Source organism: Pseudoliparis swirei, chromosome 20, assembly GCF_029220125.1.
Source record: "Pseudoliparis swirei isolate HS2019 ecotype Mariana Trench chromosome 20, NWPU_hadal_v1, whole genome shotgun sequence".
NCBI lineage: Eukaryota > Metazoa > Chordata > Actinopteri > Perciformes > Liparidae > Pseudoliparis > Pseudoliparis swirei.
The window spans coordinates 20,252,774-20,271,383 of record NC_079407.1 but is presented as its reverse complement, the minus strand read 5'-3'; the positions used below and the strand labels follow the sequence as shown (position 1 = coordinate 20,271,383).

General features: G+C 43.2%; 1 protein-coding gene across 5 annotated transcripts in view; it reads right to left on the bottom strand.

Moving 5' to 3' along the window:
- The window catches only part of schip1 (schwannomin interacting protein 1), a 221,671-nt gene that overhangs the window by 14,994 nt on the left and 188,067 nt on the right, over window positions 1–18,610 (bottom strand). Inside the window, exon 1 of one of the 5 annotated variants that reach the window (XM_056440800.1) lies at window positions 8,113–8,474. The exons of 3 other annotated variants lie outside the window; for them this stretch is intronic. In XM_056440800.1, the coding sequence (XP_056296775.1) occupies window positions 8,113–8,142 (30 nt within the window). In that variant the 5' untranslated portion in view covers window positions 8,143–8,474. Of the gene's footprint in view, window positions 1–1,314; window positions 1,597–8,112; window positions 8,475–18,610 lie in introns of those variants that run through there. One more of the 5 variants, XM_056440799.1, reaches the window with a different exon arrangement.

The window sequence follows — 18,610 nt, the reverse complement described above, 5'->3', positions numbered from 1 at the left end:
TCTAACTGTGCTGAATAGCTTCACAGTTCAAACACATGCTTAGATTAGAATACAACTTTATCCATTGTACACATTTCTGAATCCTATTTACACCTATAGTTGGGAAATACACTTCATTGTTTTGTTTCTTTGAGTAAGACATTCATACCACTCTCATATGTTACATGTGTAGCTACGTATAGCAGCAGGTGAGCCCAACTTAGCAGAAAGACTGGAATCAGAGGCTGAATGCTCAATTCAAAGTCTACATCTCGTGCTATGCCAGACCTGCATTCTATCCAAGATAAAGGGCCTGACCTATGACCCCTCATATAGTTCAGCCTCAGGTCAGTGCAAGGCTGCTCCTGTCACTCAGTCAAAGAGAAGAGTTCAGCTCGTGGTATCGGGCTGTACATGTGTGTGTGTGTGTGTGTTTAGGTGTGGGGGGTTAACAGTTGGGGGAGGGTTATGGTGGGATAGAAAAATAAAAAGGGGGGTAGAATAACAAAGGAAGGAAGGAGAGATGAGAGCATGACGAGGGTTAAAAGAAGTCACATTTGAGTTTTCTCTCTGCAAGGCCACACGACGGATTTGTGGGAAAAGATTCCGTGGAGGAATCTGTATTTTCTTCCAAAGGCCGAAGCGGATTTAAGGATAAAAGCCTGGTTACTCACACCATGATGTCATCTTTGCCCCAAATATCTAAGCAGTTATATTACCCAGACCTCAAGCGTTACGTCAGCCTCGCGTAGCTACACACAACACGCTAAGCCCCGCTAACCAATATATATAAATACGCTTATTCCCTTGCTGAGAATTAGATGACCAGATCCACACCACTCTGATATCTTCAGTTTGCTTTAGCAGAGCTTTAACACTGGGAACAGGGGAACACAGCTAGTCTAGCTCGGCCTAACAGAGACACAATCTGCCGGAGGTGCTGGGAGACACATTTTGTTATTGCTGGACAGAGTCAAGCTGTCGGTTTCCTTCTGCTTTGACTTGCTGTTTATCTACGCTAAACTGCTGCTGCCTGTGGCTTCATATTGAAAGGACAGGCATAAGAGTGGTAACAATATTCTCATAAATCTCAAGGAGAAAAGGAATGAGTATAGTTCCCAAAATGTCAAACACAAGTAGCTGTATATGTGTGTGCGTGTGTGTTCACATTCTTTTCAGACACTGGGAATGTAAAGATAGATGAACTTGACACTGTATGACCTCAAATATTCCAGCTCTATTGACCGCACTGATTTCCCCAGCAGCCCTCAGCATGCATTACTTTAAATGATCTGACTTTATAAGCATCGGATAAGACTCAACGTGGTGCTTTACCTCTTTGTAGTCATCACTGAGGTAGAGGCTGGACGTTTTCCCGATGACATCATCCGCTCCACGACATTCATCCATATTATCCAGCGCCTCCCTCACCCTTCCCTCCCTCCGTGTCTTCCTGTCTTTTTGTCTCTACTCCCCAGGCGCTTGGCGAGTCCAGAGTGACTCCTGAAGTCGAGTCCAGTCAGTCGACATCTTATTCCCAGACATCTACCTCTGCCATGGTCTGACACACACACACACACAAAATAAAATAAATCTACTCCTCTCCTGGTGGCTTCTCCTCCCTCCTCCGCCTCTCTCACAGCACTGTGAACGCACAATGGTCAGAGGTAAGGCCCCTTTAGACCCTCCCTACCTTCCACCCTCTGGTCAGGGCGGCCTCTCACAGCCCGGGCGAGCAAACGAGAGGGAGAAACTCACACTGGTGCATTTTTTTCTTCCGTTTTCACGCCCTGACGTGAGGACAGCAGCTGCTCACAGCCAGTTTGAAAAGAGACACCTCAGACGTGGAATGGCCACAGTGTGTGTGTGTGTGTGTGTGTGTGTGTGTGTATGTTTATGGTAATGTTTTATTAAGCATGCTCATGTGTGTGTTTAGAGGCATCCTGGTGTGTCTGGAGTCTCTCCTACACACTATCTCTCTTTCTATATTTTACACCCAGGACTCCTTTTAGATTGTGTTTTCCTTTAAACTTCCAAAACCTCACTTCTGCAGATGTTTGTGAAAGAGAGATTAAATTATAATGTAGATTAGTCTACATATTTGAGGCGAAGCGCAATGTGAGAGTGTGTGTTTATGTCACAGAGGAGGTAGTGTGATCCCTCCCTGCTAAGGTAAAAATAGTGCCCTGTCTGGACTCCAATGCCAGCTAAACTAACCCTGACAGAGCACAATGGACCATTAGTCCGGCCCACAAACACATTCACACACACAGTCACTCACTCCGATACACAGAGAGTTCTTGTGTTTTGTATCAGGGACTTACATTTTCAATCTGAGCTCTCCGCGGTGTGTAATGATCTCATCTTAGAGAGACGTTATCGACCCGTGACTCATATATTTGTCAGAGCCACCCAGATAGAAAATTGTGTCCACATATGGCTGCAGAATCACACTGCAGGGAAACATGACTTCACACACACGCACACACACACACACACACACACACACACACACGCACACACACACACGGAAATAAACTCATAATTCATTAACAGGGGATCGCATTTCTACTCCGTAATGTTTAAATGGTATGCACACTAATGTATGTGATTGATTATAAACATTTTATTATATTTATGCATTTAATAAGAAACCAGTTTGTTTTAATATATATATATGTATACACACAGAAATATATACACACTGTATATTCCTAAGAGTTAAACACATTGTGGTGACTGTAAGGGTATTATATTAGCATCAGTGTTGAGAAATAAAATATCCATTGCAGAGTTATAGTTAATCCTCATAAAAGGCGACATTTACTGACTAAAAAGCTGGAATAAAAAGTAATCTTTCTTTCTTTGACACATCCTCCACCTGCATAACGAGTCACAGGATGAACCGTAAAGCACGGTCAGAGATCTATGAGTGAGACGTGGATATCAGATATGGAATAAAATAGCCAGCCAAGAACAACAGGGTATGCAAGACACACGCACACACACGCACACACGTACACGCACAGACACACACACACACACACACACACACTCAGTGTTGATCTATAAGGATTATGAGTACAGATAATTGTCTGCCTGCATCCAGAGACACACATGGACATAGACATATACATCCACATTCCCAAACACATAAACATACATAAACACATCGACCGGCCAATGAAACCGGTGTTAGCCGTGAGCGAGGGCGGCCCGTGTGCAGCTGAAGGGTGGGGCAGAGTCGGCCCCGCTGATTCTCATTACTGAGGCTGACTTCATCGTGAAGGTGAAGTCAGCGCTGATTTCACCTGGAAGAGGAGGTGGAGAGAGACCTCCTGTGTTCCCGACGGACGGTGAACCAGAAATGGGAATTTACAAACATCTAAAACACACATACATTCAACCACAGGTCAGGGGCAAAGGCTGGGGAGAGTTCGAAACAGACACGCACACACACACACAGGTTAATTCCTCTGATGCTCGACTGCTGGGTCAGCTGAGCGAGCAAATGAGCGAGATGAAGAGAGAGAGAGAGAGAGAGAGAGAGACACAGAATGGCTTATTGTCCCAAGTGAACAGAGGGTGGCTGTGAGAGAGAGGGTTCCTGGCACCTCCTGCAAGCCTGGGATCCAAGGCCAGTGGCACCGTGTGTGTGTGTGTGTGTGTGTGTGTGTGTGTGTGCACCTAAACTCATCTTTGTTGCTGGGTTTCTCTATCCTTACCGGCTACGTCTATGATCATCTGATATTATAACACCGGAGCGCATGCGCTGACAATTGCGCAAAGAAATGTGCTCCAGATTCTGATCTGATCTTATTTTGGAAAATATCTGGGGCTGCTACCATAGCAACGTGGTGAGATTTTCTCCATGGCGATGCTCTGTGTTCCAAACAAATTGGTCTGCGAAAGGAGCACGGGGGCTGCCCATCGGGAAGTTGGCTAACTCCCACAGAGGCCGCTGTTTGAGGGGGCGGAAGTGTTGGAAAATGTAATAGACTATTAGGACAAAGTATAGTCTTGTTTTAAAGAATAATAATAAAAAAATAAAAATCCCCTCTTCTAAATCCCTTCATCTGTGTGTATAATCAATACAACAGTATGACCTAAAGTCTGTATCATGATAACTTCTCACATTTACCCTCAACCATGAGGTATGTATTTTTAATATATCAGTTCATGATATTTACTTTATTGTGTTGGCTCTGATTTGATAAGGATATCCTGATTAATTACTGTATGTCCAAAAAACGTTGTAAATACATTTGTTTAATACACAAATGAGATGAGAGGATTTATATCAATCTTACGGCACTAACGTCAAAGCCGGAGATGGGACCTGTTCAGATAGCTGAGCATCATGACCCGAGACATGGACACAGCGAGCGTGGCTCTGTCCCGACTGAAGAACATACCATCACATTTGGTTTGTTTCATTTGTACATCAACATCAGCAAAAACAGGCCAATTTGTGTTTTATGGGGGAGATACGGGCTATAACTACTTCCTGGCAAACTAGACTAACTCATCATGTGAGTAATTATATAATGAGGGTTTATTATCTGGCCTTATTGATCATTCCTGTATGATCCATCAGTCGTATCTACTGTACTGCTAGTTGTCATTTATAATGCATGAGGCCACACCTCATATACGGTTACAGCATCACCCGAGCTCTCCTTCGCCCGTCTCCAACCGAGCATGACAAACTGCATGAGCTCCAACACAATATGCACGGCATAAATACACACACATAGGCACAGACGCACAAATACCTCGTGACAGCGTCGGGAATACACGAGGACAAAGGGCAAAACTGCCCCTAAGAAATATAATTTTGCCCCCGATAAAAAAAAAATGCCCCCAGAATTTCCTCTAATAATTATGATAATTTAGTAGCTTTTTGTTTTTTGTGTCCTATCTGTATTGCCTGAACTAGGTAGGTACAGAAAAATAATCAGAATTATAAAAAAACAAAAACAAAAGTTATAATTGTTAATAGTTGTTGTAATAACAATAAATAACCACAAAGAAATAAGAATACAATTTAATATGATTTCATTTCTGTTAAAAAAATCTAAGAAAACACTTTGAATCTGTTGACTTCTGCCTAATAGTCTTATTATTGCCATTTTTATGACAATTGCTCATATACTGTTCACCTAAAAAAGTATATTTATTATTTTTGAACAAAGGTTAAATGTTATTTCATAAGTTTCAAAAAGTGTCCCCAATATCTTTTTACATGCCCCTGGATTGCAGTCAGTGGGGGTAAAAATTGCCCCCTAAAAAATATGTCATTTCCTACCCTGCCGTGTGAGGCCTTGGCGAGCCGACAGTATTCCTAGGAACTGAGACGACACACTGGGGCCAAGCCAGTAAATCTCACCATCAGTTTTTCGTCCTGCTGGTACGGCTGTCGACAGCAATACGGCACCGCGAGATTTATAGATTTACAGATTAACATGAACATCTGAGGACAGCATGGGGTATGGAGGCCTCAGGTTATAGAAAACACCCTTTACTTTGACATGCTTTTCGCTCAGCTGATTACTGAATACAAATAAGAGCAGCATCAGGATGTAGGGGATGGCCACAGCAGGTGATCTTCTATTCTTTGTAATCTATTGATGAGAACTGTTTTGCTCTTTTGGGCCTCGGTTTAAATCGATAGATAGACGTGTTCGGTAAACTACGGGTCAAATGGTCCCTTTGTTGGTTCTCTCAGGGTCAGACTTAATTAGCTAATGGTTTCCGACATTAAGAGATAACTCGCCACAGATATGGAGGACAAAAAGGGAAAGACAGACTTTTCACTGCCCTCCTCTTGTCTTTTCTCTCCTCTTTACCTTCAGCCAGAGACAAAAAGAGGAGGACCACATCTTAACCAAAGCAAAAGAAAACCATGATGCTGATAACCGAAACAGAGATTGCCCAAAGACATGGACACGACCAGGAGACAAACAGACATGAAGGGACAACACCCTGCCTACTGCCCTCGTGTTCCACCGACATGTTTACTCCTTGGTCCATTTTATCTCTTCATTAAACCCCTCCCTTTCATCTCCTCTGTGCTTTCCCCCATCATACTGTGTGTGTGTGTGTGTGTGTGTGTGGTTGTTTCATGTGTGTTAGGGGCGCTGTCTGCCTGCCGGTTGCCAGGTTACCAGTCTAATTGAGGGGCCTCTGGAGAGTCGCTGTTATCAGAGCCTAAGCCCTCTGTTCCGCTTAGCCTTCTCATTCTTCTTTTTTTCCGCTCCATCTCTCTTTTCTCGTGCATCCCTTGCATTTAAGCCATCTCAGCCTCCTCTTCCTATCCCATTGTAGTCAAAAACAGTTTTCTCAACATCCCCTTAAATGTTCATTCCTTATATCAAAGTGATGTCAACTATATTTTCATCCTTTCCTATCATGTTTGATCTCAGTTGCCTCGTTTCTCTCTTTCTTCCCACCGTTCCCTTCTTTTGCCGTTTCATCCCGGCCTTTCATCGGCTGTCTCCAGCCGCCCTTCGGCGTCACTTTTCTCGGGTTATCTGCTGCTCTTTCCTGCATCTTGCCATTATTCTTTCACTGCATCTCGCTTTAATCACCAAACTGGCAGGAATTCCTTATCCTGTTACTCAACTGATGCATCACCCACACACGAACACAGCTACTCTGCTGACATGCAAACACAAATAGCCTCCGAAGAACTTGGACCAAGAGTAACACACATGTTTTGTGAGATGATTTGAGTCTTTTGGAGGTTATTTTGAGGTTGTTTATTAATTCCCAAAACCAAACATTGAGCATTAACCCTCCTGTTACCTTAGGGTCAATTTGACCCCATTCAATGTTTAACCCTCCTGTTACCTTTATATTTACTGACATATTTTACCCCTGGGGTCAATTTGACCCCAGCAATTAAAACCTCCAGAAAATTATTATAATTAATTTTGTTTTCCAAGTTTAAGTGTGAGGTACTTTATGTTTGTTTGTTGACTACCTAAATAGCCCTTTAAATATATAAAAAAGTTGATATTTCTTATATGTTTGACACAGTGAAAAACAGCCTGGGGTCAAATTGACCCGAAAGAACACCAACATTAAACATTGAATGGGGTCAAATTGACCCGAAAGGTAACAGGAGGGTTAAGAGGATAAACAAGGAGCTGCTTTTACAAGCCTTGATAACGCCAAAGAGGTGAGCACCACTTGTTGGCCCACACCTGCAGTCCATCCGAGACCAATCACATGTTTTCAAACCATACACCAACAACCATTAATCCTAACTCTATTTAAACCCAGGGGATTTGTTGGAGGGTATAGATTTGGAACCGCCATGTGTCTAAAACAAGGCCCATCATCTCAATGACCCTCATCTTGTCTTCTTCATCACTTCCTCTGCAGCTTCCCGTGCATCGCTTCCTGCGTTGACACTTGCTTTTCCCCGTCAAAGAGGCTCCATCTTTCCCCTTCAATGCCTCCCCCTTCATATTCAGCCCCATGTCTTTTGCCTTTCATCTACCTCTCCGCTTGTTCCCACTCTCCATCTCCACTGCATTGCAGGCTTTCAGCGGAGCCGGTTCTAGGATAGCGGATGCACAGCTGTGATGCACTTGCTCATCTTTAATCACGACTCCTTCATTCCTCGTCAGATAAAGTGGGACACTGCTGTCACATGTCCCGCAAGAATCACACAGAATCACACGCACACAGTAACACAACCCTGCAAGCAACCATTTACATTTAAATTCTCTCTCCCTCACAATTGCACACACACACAGGGAGTTCACGACGCGACACACTCGCATACCTCATGTCTCCTTGACATGGATTGATGAGGCTAGATGAAGAAGAGGTGGAGGGGAGGTAGGACATTATTCCCTTGAGTCAAGTGCTCCCTTAGCAACCATCCAGCCATCGGATTCACAACAGAGTCACGTAAGCACAAAAAAACGGAGAAATACTTCCGACACATGTGCAACAATGTCGTAGATTCAACGTGACATTCAAGGATTTAGCATGAACTGAACTGAGGAGATACGACATGATATTCAGGCAATCAGCGTTGCGAATACCAACACATCAACGTCAGCTTGTTTCTGTCAAAAATGGCAAGACATCAAAGTTTCATGTGGGTGTAAGGACTACCTGGTAAGAAGAGTTTTCCTGGTGCACCATCTTTCACAGCATTCTAGAGCGGAGTTGGCTGAGCTGGGGGAACAGGAGTGGTACTGGGATGAGATTCCCAGCCCTGCAGTGGTATTTCAAAAGCAGAGGATCCCACCAAGTCCTCGATCCAAACTCAAGAGATTAATTCTCCTGCTTGTCTGCCTTTCAGTTTAGTTTAGTCTCCGCTCTCTGTCTATGTCTTCTGATCGTTTGCTCTTCTGTCTTCACGAGAGAGGGACGGGGGCTGATCGCTAAAAGAGCGACGGGAACGACAGACTGGAGGAGGGGTGTGAGAACGGGAGAGAAAAAAGAGAGAGGGAGGGGGAGCAGGGAAAAGCAGAGTACACTCCCGGGCGCCTTTCCCTGTCTGGTTGGGACTAAAAAGGGGGAGGAGCTATTGGGCTGAGTGTATGCAGTCGGCCAGTGGGGAGAGGGGACGGTGGAAAAAAGAGGGAGGCTAAGGTTGGCGTGGGTTAGGGTCGGGATGCCATTCTACTGTTTCACATGGAGAAATGCCGGACAGAGAGAGAGAGGAAGAGAGGGAAGAGGAGGGACTTAACTTCACTTTGAGCGTCATCCCTACCTGATCAACAATGACAGGATGCTGCAATACTTTTAAGACTCAACCTCAACAGGGAAGATGATCAAAGTTCAACCACAATATGATATTTAAAACAGTTTTATCCAGTGTAAAAATACACATTGTGGTCTTTGATGCACATTTCCCCCTCATTCTCCGTCTCTCTCTTTGTTGGATTATAAACTCAAACATCAGATGGCCGGTTTACAATCCAGGCCAACGTACTCAAATAATCTCTCCCTTCTCAATCTCTCCATCCATTCCTCTATCCCGAACTCTTCGCATTACCGTTAGAAGCCCACCTTTTTGTTTTCTGCTTTTCTTTCTTTTTGATCTCACTGCAATGTAAGCGTGTGTCATGGTTTGTGAGATTTTTTGGATTGTCTGTAGATTATTTTGCAATTACATTCTTTTTTTGTGAGGGTTTTTACAACATTTTTACAATGCATTTAAAGTCTTAAAATGTTAAAATCAATTAAAATTTCCAACTCAATAAAAAGTAAGATTTTTTTGCTATAAGTAGACTATTTATCATATATGTATTAATCACTCATCAAAACTGTCTACAATGTCTATTTTTTTGACTGGTTAATCAACGTATAATTTCAGACTAATCCTTTCCATCATATTAGTTTGTTTTGTTCCAACCAGAACGGCACAGCAGGGGAACAGCTTTGCACAAGAATTTAGGGAGTGTGATGCGATTCAATCGTACATCTGTTTCAGCTTTCACGTTTTATTTGGCAAGTTGGAAAGCTATAGACATCTCCTGTTCTCTCATCCCTCCTTTCTGGCTAGATCTCTCCATCTGGTATTGATCTTTGGTGGGTGAAGCTGCTTTTCCCGAAAGGACCAATCTTAAGTGTAATGACCTGGAAGTAGATCGATGACCTCCCCGCTCTGATCTCTCTGCTGCACTTCACTGGCTCTGGTTTGACCTCCAGCTCGGTGCCCAGCGGGGGCAAACTGGAACAGTGCCCGTCATGCCACACTAACCTTGGATGTGATCATCTCTGCATGACGTGGACCGGCGATAAACATGTTTTTCTTGCAGTGAAAGCTCCTTACTGGACCTCGTAAAAGCACTCATAAGCTTACGCTGAGTTTACAGGCATAGAAGTAAGTAGGTGGAAACAGAGAAGCCGATAAATATAGCAGAGAGATTAAAAAGTGTCTGGTGAAAGGAGGCAAGCTTTTAGCACGTCAAGGGATCCGGATTCTTTTCTCCTGTTCAGTGTTGCTGTGTTTCTGCTGCATGTGTTAGTGTGTGTGTGTTCCACTACATTAGCCATTAGTTCTTGATACATTGGTCAAATAAGGGTTGTGGCTGTTAAAGGCTTTGATGTCTGCCCTCTCGAGACAATCACGATCTCAAGAAGTTTCATAAGTGGTGACTTGTAGAGACTCCACAGCTCAATGCCACTTCACACAATTCTACTGCTGGTCCCGAGAGCAGTAATGTATTAAGGACTATTTTAAATGTCCCCCCCCCTCCCCACATCATTCCTTTCCGGATCTTTCCGGCTTCAGATGCATTAAAGCCCGATGCCCCTCCCTTTTGAATATGAATGCTACTGATTTGTCTTTTCCACACACACACACGGGGGGGATTTTTTTTTTGGGATGTTGGAACATCTGTGAGTCATGCTCTGATACAAGAATCCACAGCAACCCCCGTCTCCTCCATCACCATGGTAGCAGTCACTCCTTTACCCCCACTCCTCCCAGCTGACCTTCACACGGTTGTCAAGGTTACAATCTGAGTCACAGCACAGGTGGAGAGCGAGACAGACCCTCTTTATATCCACACCAAAAAAGACCACGACTCCTGACGTACCCATACCCTGATTCTCAAACGATGTGTGAGCCACCTTACATGGCCCTAAAAATACGGCGATGATCTATGAGGCCCAGATAAGCACAACGCAGATTCAGAACGCAGATTATTTACTGGAGACATTCAGACTGCAGTTGGGCCTCCCACCCACTGCCCACAGTATACAAACAATCTGTCGGTCTGTGCAGCTAAAATACAGCTGTCTGCTGACTCTAATGGCACACTTTGACAGCAGTATGTCATTTATTCCTGAACGGAGAATTGTGTATCACTCTCGCTGCGAGGGTGTGTTGTCGTGTGCACTGAGCGCTGGAGCAGCTCGTCTCATCCTCGCGTTCCTCCTCTCATCCCACACATCAAAACAACACTCGTGCGGGGCTCTGTGTGTTTAACTCTGCCAAGGGCATACTTATAGATGCAAACAGAAATAATGAATACCGACTCATAAGTCCCTGATAACAGAGAACGACATGGCGGTTCACTGCATGCAGAGACATGGACATGGTGCTGTGGGTGGAGGACAGGGTCGGGTCTGATTAATTAGGAGTCATTTACTAACTACTCATTACAAGGGATTTTTTTTGGGAATCAGTAACGTAAAAAAATGAACTAAAATGTGAATACAATTGAACACTAACAAATGAATGCAACAATTGGACTCCCACAAATATAAAAATAAGATGCATTTTGCATATTCAGTATTTACAGTTCAAAATACCGTTGGAAACACGAGTACTGACACACACTATCCATGTTTGTGTGGCATGCTGTTTCTTTAGTGTTTGATTTCTTTTCGATCAGAGGCCACATGGAGGACTCTGATCACGCAACACAAGAGTAGTACGAATCCGAAATGTCTTCTTCCCCTTTCAAAGTAAAGAAGGAAAACTAAATAATGGAATACAAAATAAAAATACATTTTCATCGTGATAGGAGTAACTTATTGGATATACAGAAGAACATATTCAGCCTTCAGAATTGGTAAAAACTGAGACAAGAAAAACATAGCGCCATAAAATATCAAGTCCCCATGACAATGTAACGAGAAACTGATTGCACATTTTTTTTTGTAATCTCATTACATAGTCCTGATTATTTGTCATCTGTTACTTCCCAACCCCGGTGTGCAGCGCATGGAAAAACCCCGACAGGATTCTCAGTCCAGCTGTGACGCCTCCTCCTCCCTTCGGCTGACGAACAGCTTGCTCTCTTTTTCGCGTCCTTGCCATCCACCCCGTCTTCCTTCCTCTCTGGCCTTTTGGTGCGACTGCACTTCTCGATCTTCCTTCCCATTTCTCTCGTCCTGCCTCCCCTTCCTTCTCCGTGAGCAGCACGGGGATCACACGTGCTTTTAGCGAGCTGACATTTTGTGCCGCTGTAAAAACAATGCACAGCGGAAGCAGGTTGGCTCAGTGTGAGGGCCAGATTCTGTCATTAATGAGCTCCCTCTGACAGGGAGGAACTGATGTGGAAGGCCGGGGAGTGCATACATGTGTGTGTGTGTGTGTGTGTGCTCAGTCTTATGGTCAGCCGCCAGAGGTTGGTCTAATGAGGCCTTTCTGTCTGCGGTTGGTGGTGGAAAGACTAAACCTGCTGTGACCACCGGGATGCATTCGTATTTGCTTCACATTTTAAATGCGTCACAACAAACTTGTATTCCAATCGAGTGAATGATAAACTGGCCAACAATTACACAGGTGCACTGATAAAGTCCATTTTGAAACAGAACTAGTGAGTCACAGTGAATATTAAGCAGCTTCTTGCTGTCGTGACTACAGGGACTGACTTTAGTCCGGAGCTGAAATGAGTAATCCTTTATTCTAGTTTCAATGACGAGCCCACGAATCAACAAACAATTCATATTGTTTTCAATAGAAATGTTTTAAACATTCTTTGATTGATTCCAGATCTCAAATATGAAGATGTGCTGCTTTTATTGGCTCTTATAACATTATAGTATTGATATATTTGGGCTTTCAACATTTGGTTGGACAAAAGAAAATATTTGTAAAATTGAAGTATCATTTATGTAGGCATTTTTGTCTTTATTTGACAGGGGACAAGTGTAGAAATAGGGGTGAGAGGAAAATGGGGTATGACATGCAACAAAGGCCCCACGGCTAACATCCACCCCGAGGTGTAGCGCGGAACCCGCTTCAATCCACATGATAGTTCATTTCATATTTTGGACTGTTTGTTGGACAAAACAAGCATCATGAAGACATCATTTAAGATTTGATGACATTTCTGACAATTTACAGACTAATCATCCTCAGCTGCAGCCTTAATTCAGCCTCATGGAATGATTATTATTGTGTTATGAGTATGTGAGGTGATAAAAGTGCTCTGTGCTCTACAGCAACAGATGAGCTCTCTGCATGACCTGGCACAAATGCCCTCTCTATCATGTTCACACACACACACACACACACACACACACACACACACACACACACACACACACACACTAAGGGGAGCAGAGAAGACCAGTGCTTCATGTTCCAGCTCCACCCAAAACGAGCAGTTCAAGCAGGCACCCACATGCACACGCGTCACCAACGCAGGCCGCTGTGTGCGTGTCTGACTACACCCTTTATTCTCCCAAAAAAAGAGCGAGGAGAGGCGATGGATAAGAGCTTAAAATCCTTCACTGCTTAGAAAACACAAACACTCTCTTTCTCTTTCTCAATTTCCAGCTCTCACTCCCTTTTTGTTGCCTTCTTGCAATAAACCTTGTTTTTTTTAATCTCCGGTGGTCCCGTTTCCACTTATAAAGCCGGCCAGTGTGTGTGTGAGTGTGTGTGTGTGCGTGTGCGTATTCGGCTCTGCTCTGTAGTGACTGTGCAGAATGAGGACTGACACGTAGCTATAACATTAGAGGCCGTCTCCTCACTGCTACATAAATCCCCATTTCCCCACACTGCCTTTAATAGTTTTCATAAGGTGGAGGGGGGGGGGGGATATTCTCCTGCTGAATATTGGCTGTGTGAGAACATTATGCTCTAATGCTTCCTGACATCTTGAGGAAGAGGACAATTAGCAGGGAACAGGAGTGTGAACGGCAGTGAACAACAGGGGATGTCTGGAGGAAAGGGGGAAGGAAACAAGAGAAAGAGAAGAAGGTGAAGATTGGCAACTGTGGAACAAAATGAGCTTGAGACTTATATGAACCTAAGCTGAGTTCCAACCCCAGACAGGATATAACCGGGTACAACACATGCTGAGAAGGGGGGGGGACTCTCAGGCCTTGGTGAATCATGGTTTGAATGAATCAGAGGAAGTGTGTTTGTGTGAGTTCAACCAGACAAACAGGGGAGGAACGTGGAGCTGTAGGCTGTGCCTTTCCACCTGAAACACCGTTATCATATCTCCAATCATAGCATCGTCTTTATCAGATTGACCCACAATGCATCTGGCTTGCCTGACGACGTGATGAATCATCACGCTAGTGTAGGTGAAATACTTGATACCCTTCCACCTCAGTTAGCGTATCTGTCAGTTAACCCCGAGCGTCATAAAAACCAAGAGGTTTGCATGTGTGACGAGGAGAAATGATCAGGCAACTGATTGAACTGCACTTTGACACCAGATAAGAGCCGTTTAGGACTCAAACTTAATAACTTGTATTTCGTGGGCGTCGTGTTTCCCCTGGTTGCAGCGGAATGTTTTGACAGCCGGCCGGTCTATCTCAAAGTGCACATGAGCATGTGCAGGTGCCGAATCCATCCAGACACAACATGGCATAGCAGACCGCTTGACCTTAAAACGGACTTTCCATTTGAACCACCGTTGAAGGCCATTGGCTCCTTCAACAACAACACACACTACTATGCATCATTGCTCCTTGACACACACACCAGTGTCGGCCTTCTGGCACATTTGGCTGATTGAGCATGTTAAATCATCAACAGTGATAGAGCGTATGTGTGTGAGCTGTTCATGACCACTGATTGGCTGTAAGCCTTTTTTCTTTTCTTTTTTTACTAATTGAATGGTGGTGTGTACAATTGATTGGGATTGGAAGGATTTATTTCGCTCCTCCTGGCGACATGGTGACGGCTGATGGGTCGAGGATGGGTGGGCTAACCAGTGGGACACGCTCACATACACAAACATTCACTAAAAGCATGCACGGCTGGGTCAACACAGCTCAAATAGCTCGAATAACAACACACACAGAGGCAGATCAACTCCATTCTCTGCTCAGGTAGACATTACTTCACTATATCTTTATCTGATAGTACACTCAAAAAAATGATTCAAGCCCTTCTTAGAGGTGACACATTTAAATATGGTTTGATACATTTAAATAAATCAATTACAAAAATAGATATTTATATTTAATGGGTGGAACACAAAATGTATGAATTCTTTCATTTATTAGATTTATTTAGGTTAGATGGTGTGCATATCAACTCAAAATAAATGTGTTTCATTGAGGACTACCCTTTGCGCATGCGCTTTCTGAAAATCAGTTGTTTATATGAAATGAACACACTTTCAGGGCTGTACGGTGGTGTAGTGGCTAGCACTGTCGCCTCACAGCCAGAGGCCAGTGGGTTCAATTCCCAGTCGGGGCGTTCCTTCTGTGTGGAGTTTGTATATATTTTTTAGTTAGTTTATATTTTGAGTTGGACAAACACAAATTAATTTAATTTAATGAATATCGTTATTTTATTTTAGATGTATTTGATACAAATGAGTTGGACTAACTTAATGACATTTTATTGTACTGATGTGCTAAATTTGAGTTGGAGTTGCATATAATTATTGGATGGAAAACCTGCCAACATTTTTATTGAGTTCATCCAATGAGTCATTTCTTTGAGTGTAGCTTGTTGCTATATTAACGCTCTGAATTACATGTATTGCACCTTTAAGGTAGTTTGTTCTAGCGTTTTACTACTTAAACAGAGGTCTACAATGCAAGCTGCACCCTCTTATCTGACTTATTCTCTATTTGTACAACAGGTGTAACAACACCCTGAAAACACATTTATCTTGTTTGTCTTTAGGAAGTGTCTTGGGACTCAACAGCCTCCTGGTTTCCTCTATTTGTGTGCATGTGCAGACTGTTTAAGCAGTTGCCAGTCCGTTCTAGTCGCTGGTGTGTGCAGGAGTAGCTTTTAACAGAGGATCTGAGGTGACAACCAGAGGCAACGCAAACATTTGAATCAGTTGGCCTCTTTCAAGTTCTTTGAGCTCGACTTGTTGTCAACATCTTTCTCTGCACCTCAAAGTAAAAAAGACTTTCAAAGCAGGTGTAGAGCACAACGATTTGCATATTTAAAACAGGATTCAAACACACATGGACTGCACATTTGCTGATATTCTTTCTATGCCAGAAAGAGAAAAAGCAAAAAGGGCGACTAAGAAGTAGCTAACCACATATGGTCAGAGTCCTTCTAGTCTGAACCTGCTCTTGGTTAAAGGGTCAGTCACACAGGACGTTAGATGCATGGACACATGTGCAGCGGGCTCTACTTTATGTTCCATTATCGACATATTTAACTTTTCATACAAACTCAAAAAGACAAGACATCCCAGCAGAAGAATGTAGTGCTCTATTATATGTGTATAATTAAATGAGGAGTCATTTTGTCAAACAATTGATCGAACGGCCGCACATCACATGTACATTTAATGTTGAAAGGCGTCTGACCAACATGACAGAAAGCACACTTCTACACGTCATATGTTGCTTTACCTGAGTTAAGTGCCCAACTTGCTGTGAGGAATCCAAGGTTAAGCTGAGATGAAAAACACTTCACTTATAAAAAAGAGAAGAAGAAAAACATCCACCAACAGCAGCAGACAGTCAGGATATCATGAGAAGAAAAAGATATGCTGTGATTCAGTGAGGTGAGAGAGTGCATGAGAGTGTTTGGACTAACAGGAGACAGAAAAACCGCCTGACTCAAAAGCAGAGGCGGTGAAGGTCTGTGTGTGTGTGTGTGTGTGTGTGTGTGTGTGTGTGTGTGTGTGAGAGGAGAGCGCATGTGAGTGAGCTGCAATGTGCAGAGTGCCGGGCGTGTTTCAGCTGGTACCGGCACACGCACACACACGATGAACAGTGGTTGAGCCCAGAGGGTTGAACCAGACACCGGAGCGCTCTCCACACCTGGCTAAAGCCCTGCCCCCCCCGTCTCTGACACCTCCCCCCTGCTTCCTACCCATATATACATCACTGACTATCCACCCCTCCAACCTTCCGCCCCTTTCATGCTCACTACCGTCTTCATTCAAACCATTCCTCGGACCCCACACACCTTCCCTCACCTCCTTCTCCCTCCACAGGTTCTTTTTGATCCCATCCATTATGCTTCCCTCCTAACTTCAGGCTTGCCTTTGCTTTTCCCGAAAAGATCCAACTCAGCTACTTTTTATTTATTGTCTGTGCCTATTCATTTAAAAATAACTGCACTGAGGACTCAGATTCTCAAACTATTTCCTTTTTTTTCTCCACTTGCCCTCTCTGGCTCTACGTGGCACAGTCTAAGTACAGGGTGAAGGTAGTAGTTAGGTTGTTAGTGGAGGCTAGCCAGCACAGATCAACTGTTGAACTTGTTCGTAATCACAGAGCACAGTGTGAGAGAGGGAGAAACAGCCCAATCCCGCTCTGCGTTGCTTTTTTCTCTAACCTCTCCTTTCTATGGCCCTTGAGTTTTTGCTCCGACAGAGGACTTTTTTTTATTACTGTTTATACATTGTGCCTGAGCGCCACTTTCCAATGTCATAAAGGTTCATCAACCTGTTACTTCCTCTGTTAACAGGAAAAACCTAAAAAAAACATCATCACATCTGTCTGAGATAAAAAAAACTTGAAAGTGGTCCACAATTTTTAAAAGACAATAATGCCACGTAACTTTATTTTAAGTTTGTTCGAATTCCTTTAAATAATCTCACCTTGCATACTATTTACATAAAGTTGGTAGGCTTTTTTGTTGTTTTGATTTTGATTAAAGATTGTACATAATCTCTGACATACATGTTTGCCAGAGTTACAGAGGACTTTTCAGTCAACGGATCCAGATCCTACTCGTTTAAAGTAGGAGTGGTGCTGCAGGTCCCAGCACAGGCCCAATCTTTCTAGCCAAAGTTTGCCTATGGGGCTGTTTTTGAATTGTGTGAGTAAGTCTGAGTTGGTGCGCTCTGAGTTTGAAAAGTAAGTAGCCGGTAGGCATGGATTAAAAAAAAATATACAGGTAATTTCCTGAGTATACAGGACTGTCTCAGAAAATTAGAATATTGTGATAAAGTTCTTTATTTTCTGTAATGCAATTAAAAAAACAAAAATGTCATGCATTCTGGATTCATTACAAATCAACTGAAATATTGCAAGCCTTTTATTCTTTTAATATTGCTGATTATGGTTTACAGCTTAAGAAAACTCTAAAATCCTATCTCATAAAATTTTAATATTTCCTCAGACCAAGTAAAAAAAAAGATTTATAACAGCTGAGTGTTTGTCAAGGCTCAGGAAACCCTTGCAGGTGTTTCGAGTTAATTAGACAATTCAAGTGATTTGTTTAATACCCTACTAGTATACTTTTTCATGATATTCTAATATTTAGAGATAGGATATTTGAGTTGTCTTAAGCTGTAAGCCATAATCAGCAATATTAAAAGAATAAAAGGCTTGCAATATTTCAGTTGATTTGTAATGAATCCAGAATGCATGACATTTTTGTTTATTTAATTGCATTGCAGAAAATAAAGAACTTCATCACAATATTCTAATTTTCTGAGACAGTCCTGTAGATAGCAATGAATGTAGACTGAACCCATCTCTGCCTTTTTCAACTCAAGACCAGCTCAGAAGAATAATATTTGTGTTTGCCTTTCAGGGGTGCGGGGCTAAATAGAGGGTTAGGGGTAGTGTTACGCCTGGTGTACTTGAGGTCCCTGTGGGCCCCTCTCTGCCACGCGACTCCAGAGTTCATCAAAAAGAAATTACGAGCAGGTCAGCAATCAGCATGCCTCCTCCTGACCCCAAAGCCTGCAGGCGGATGCGGAAATTACAGCAGCCAGAAACTACCACGCCCTAAATAAACACACCT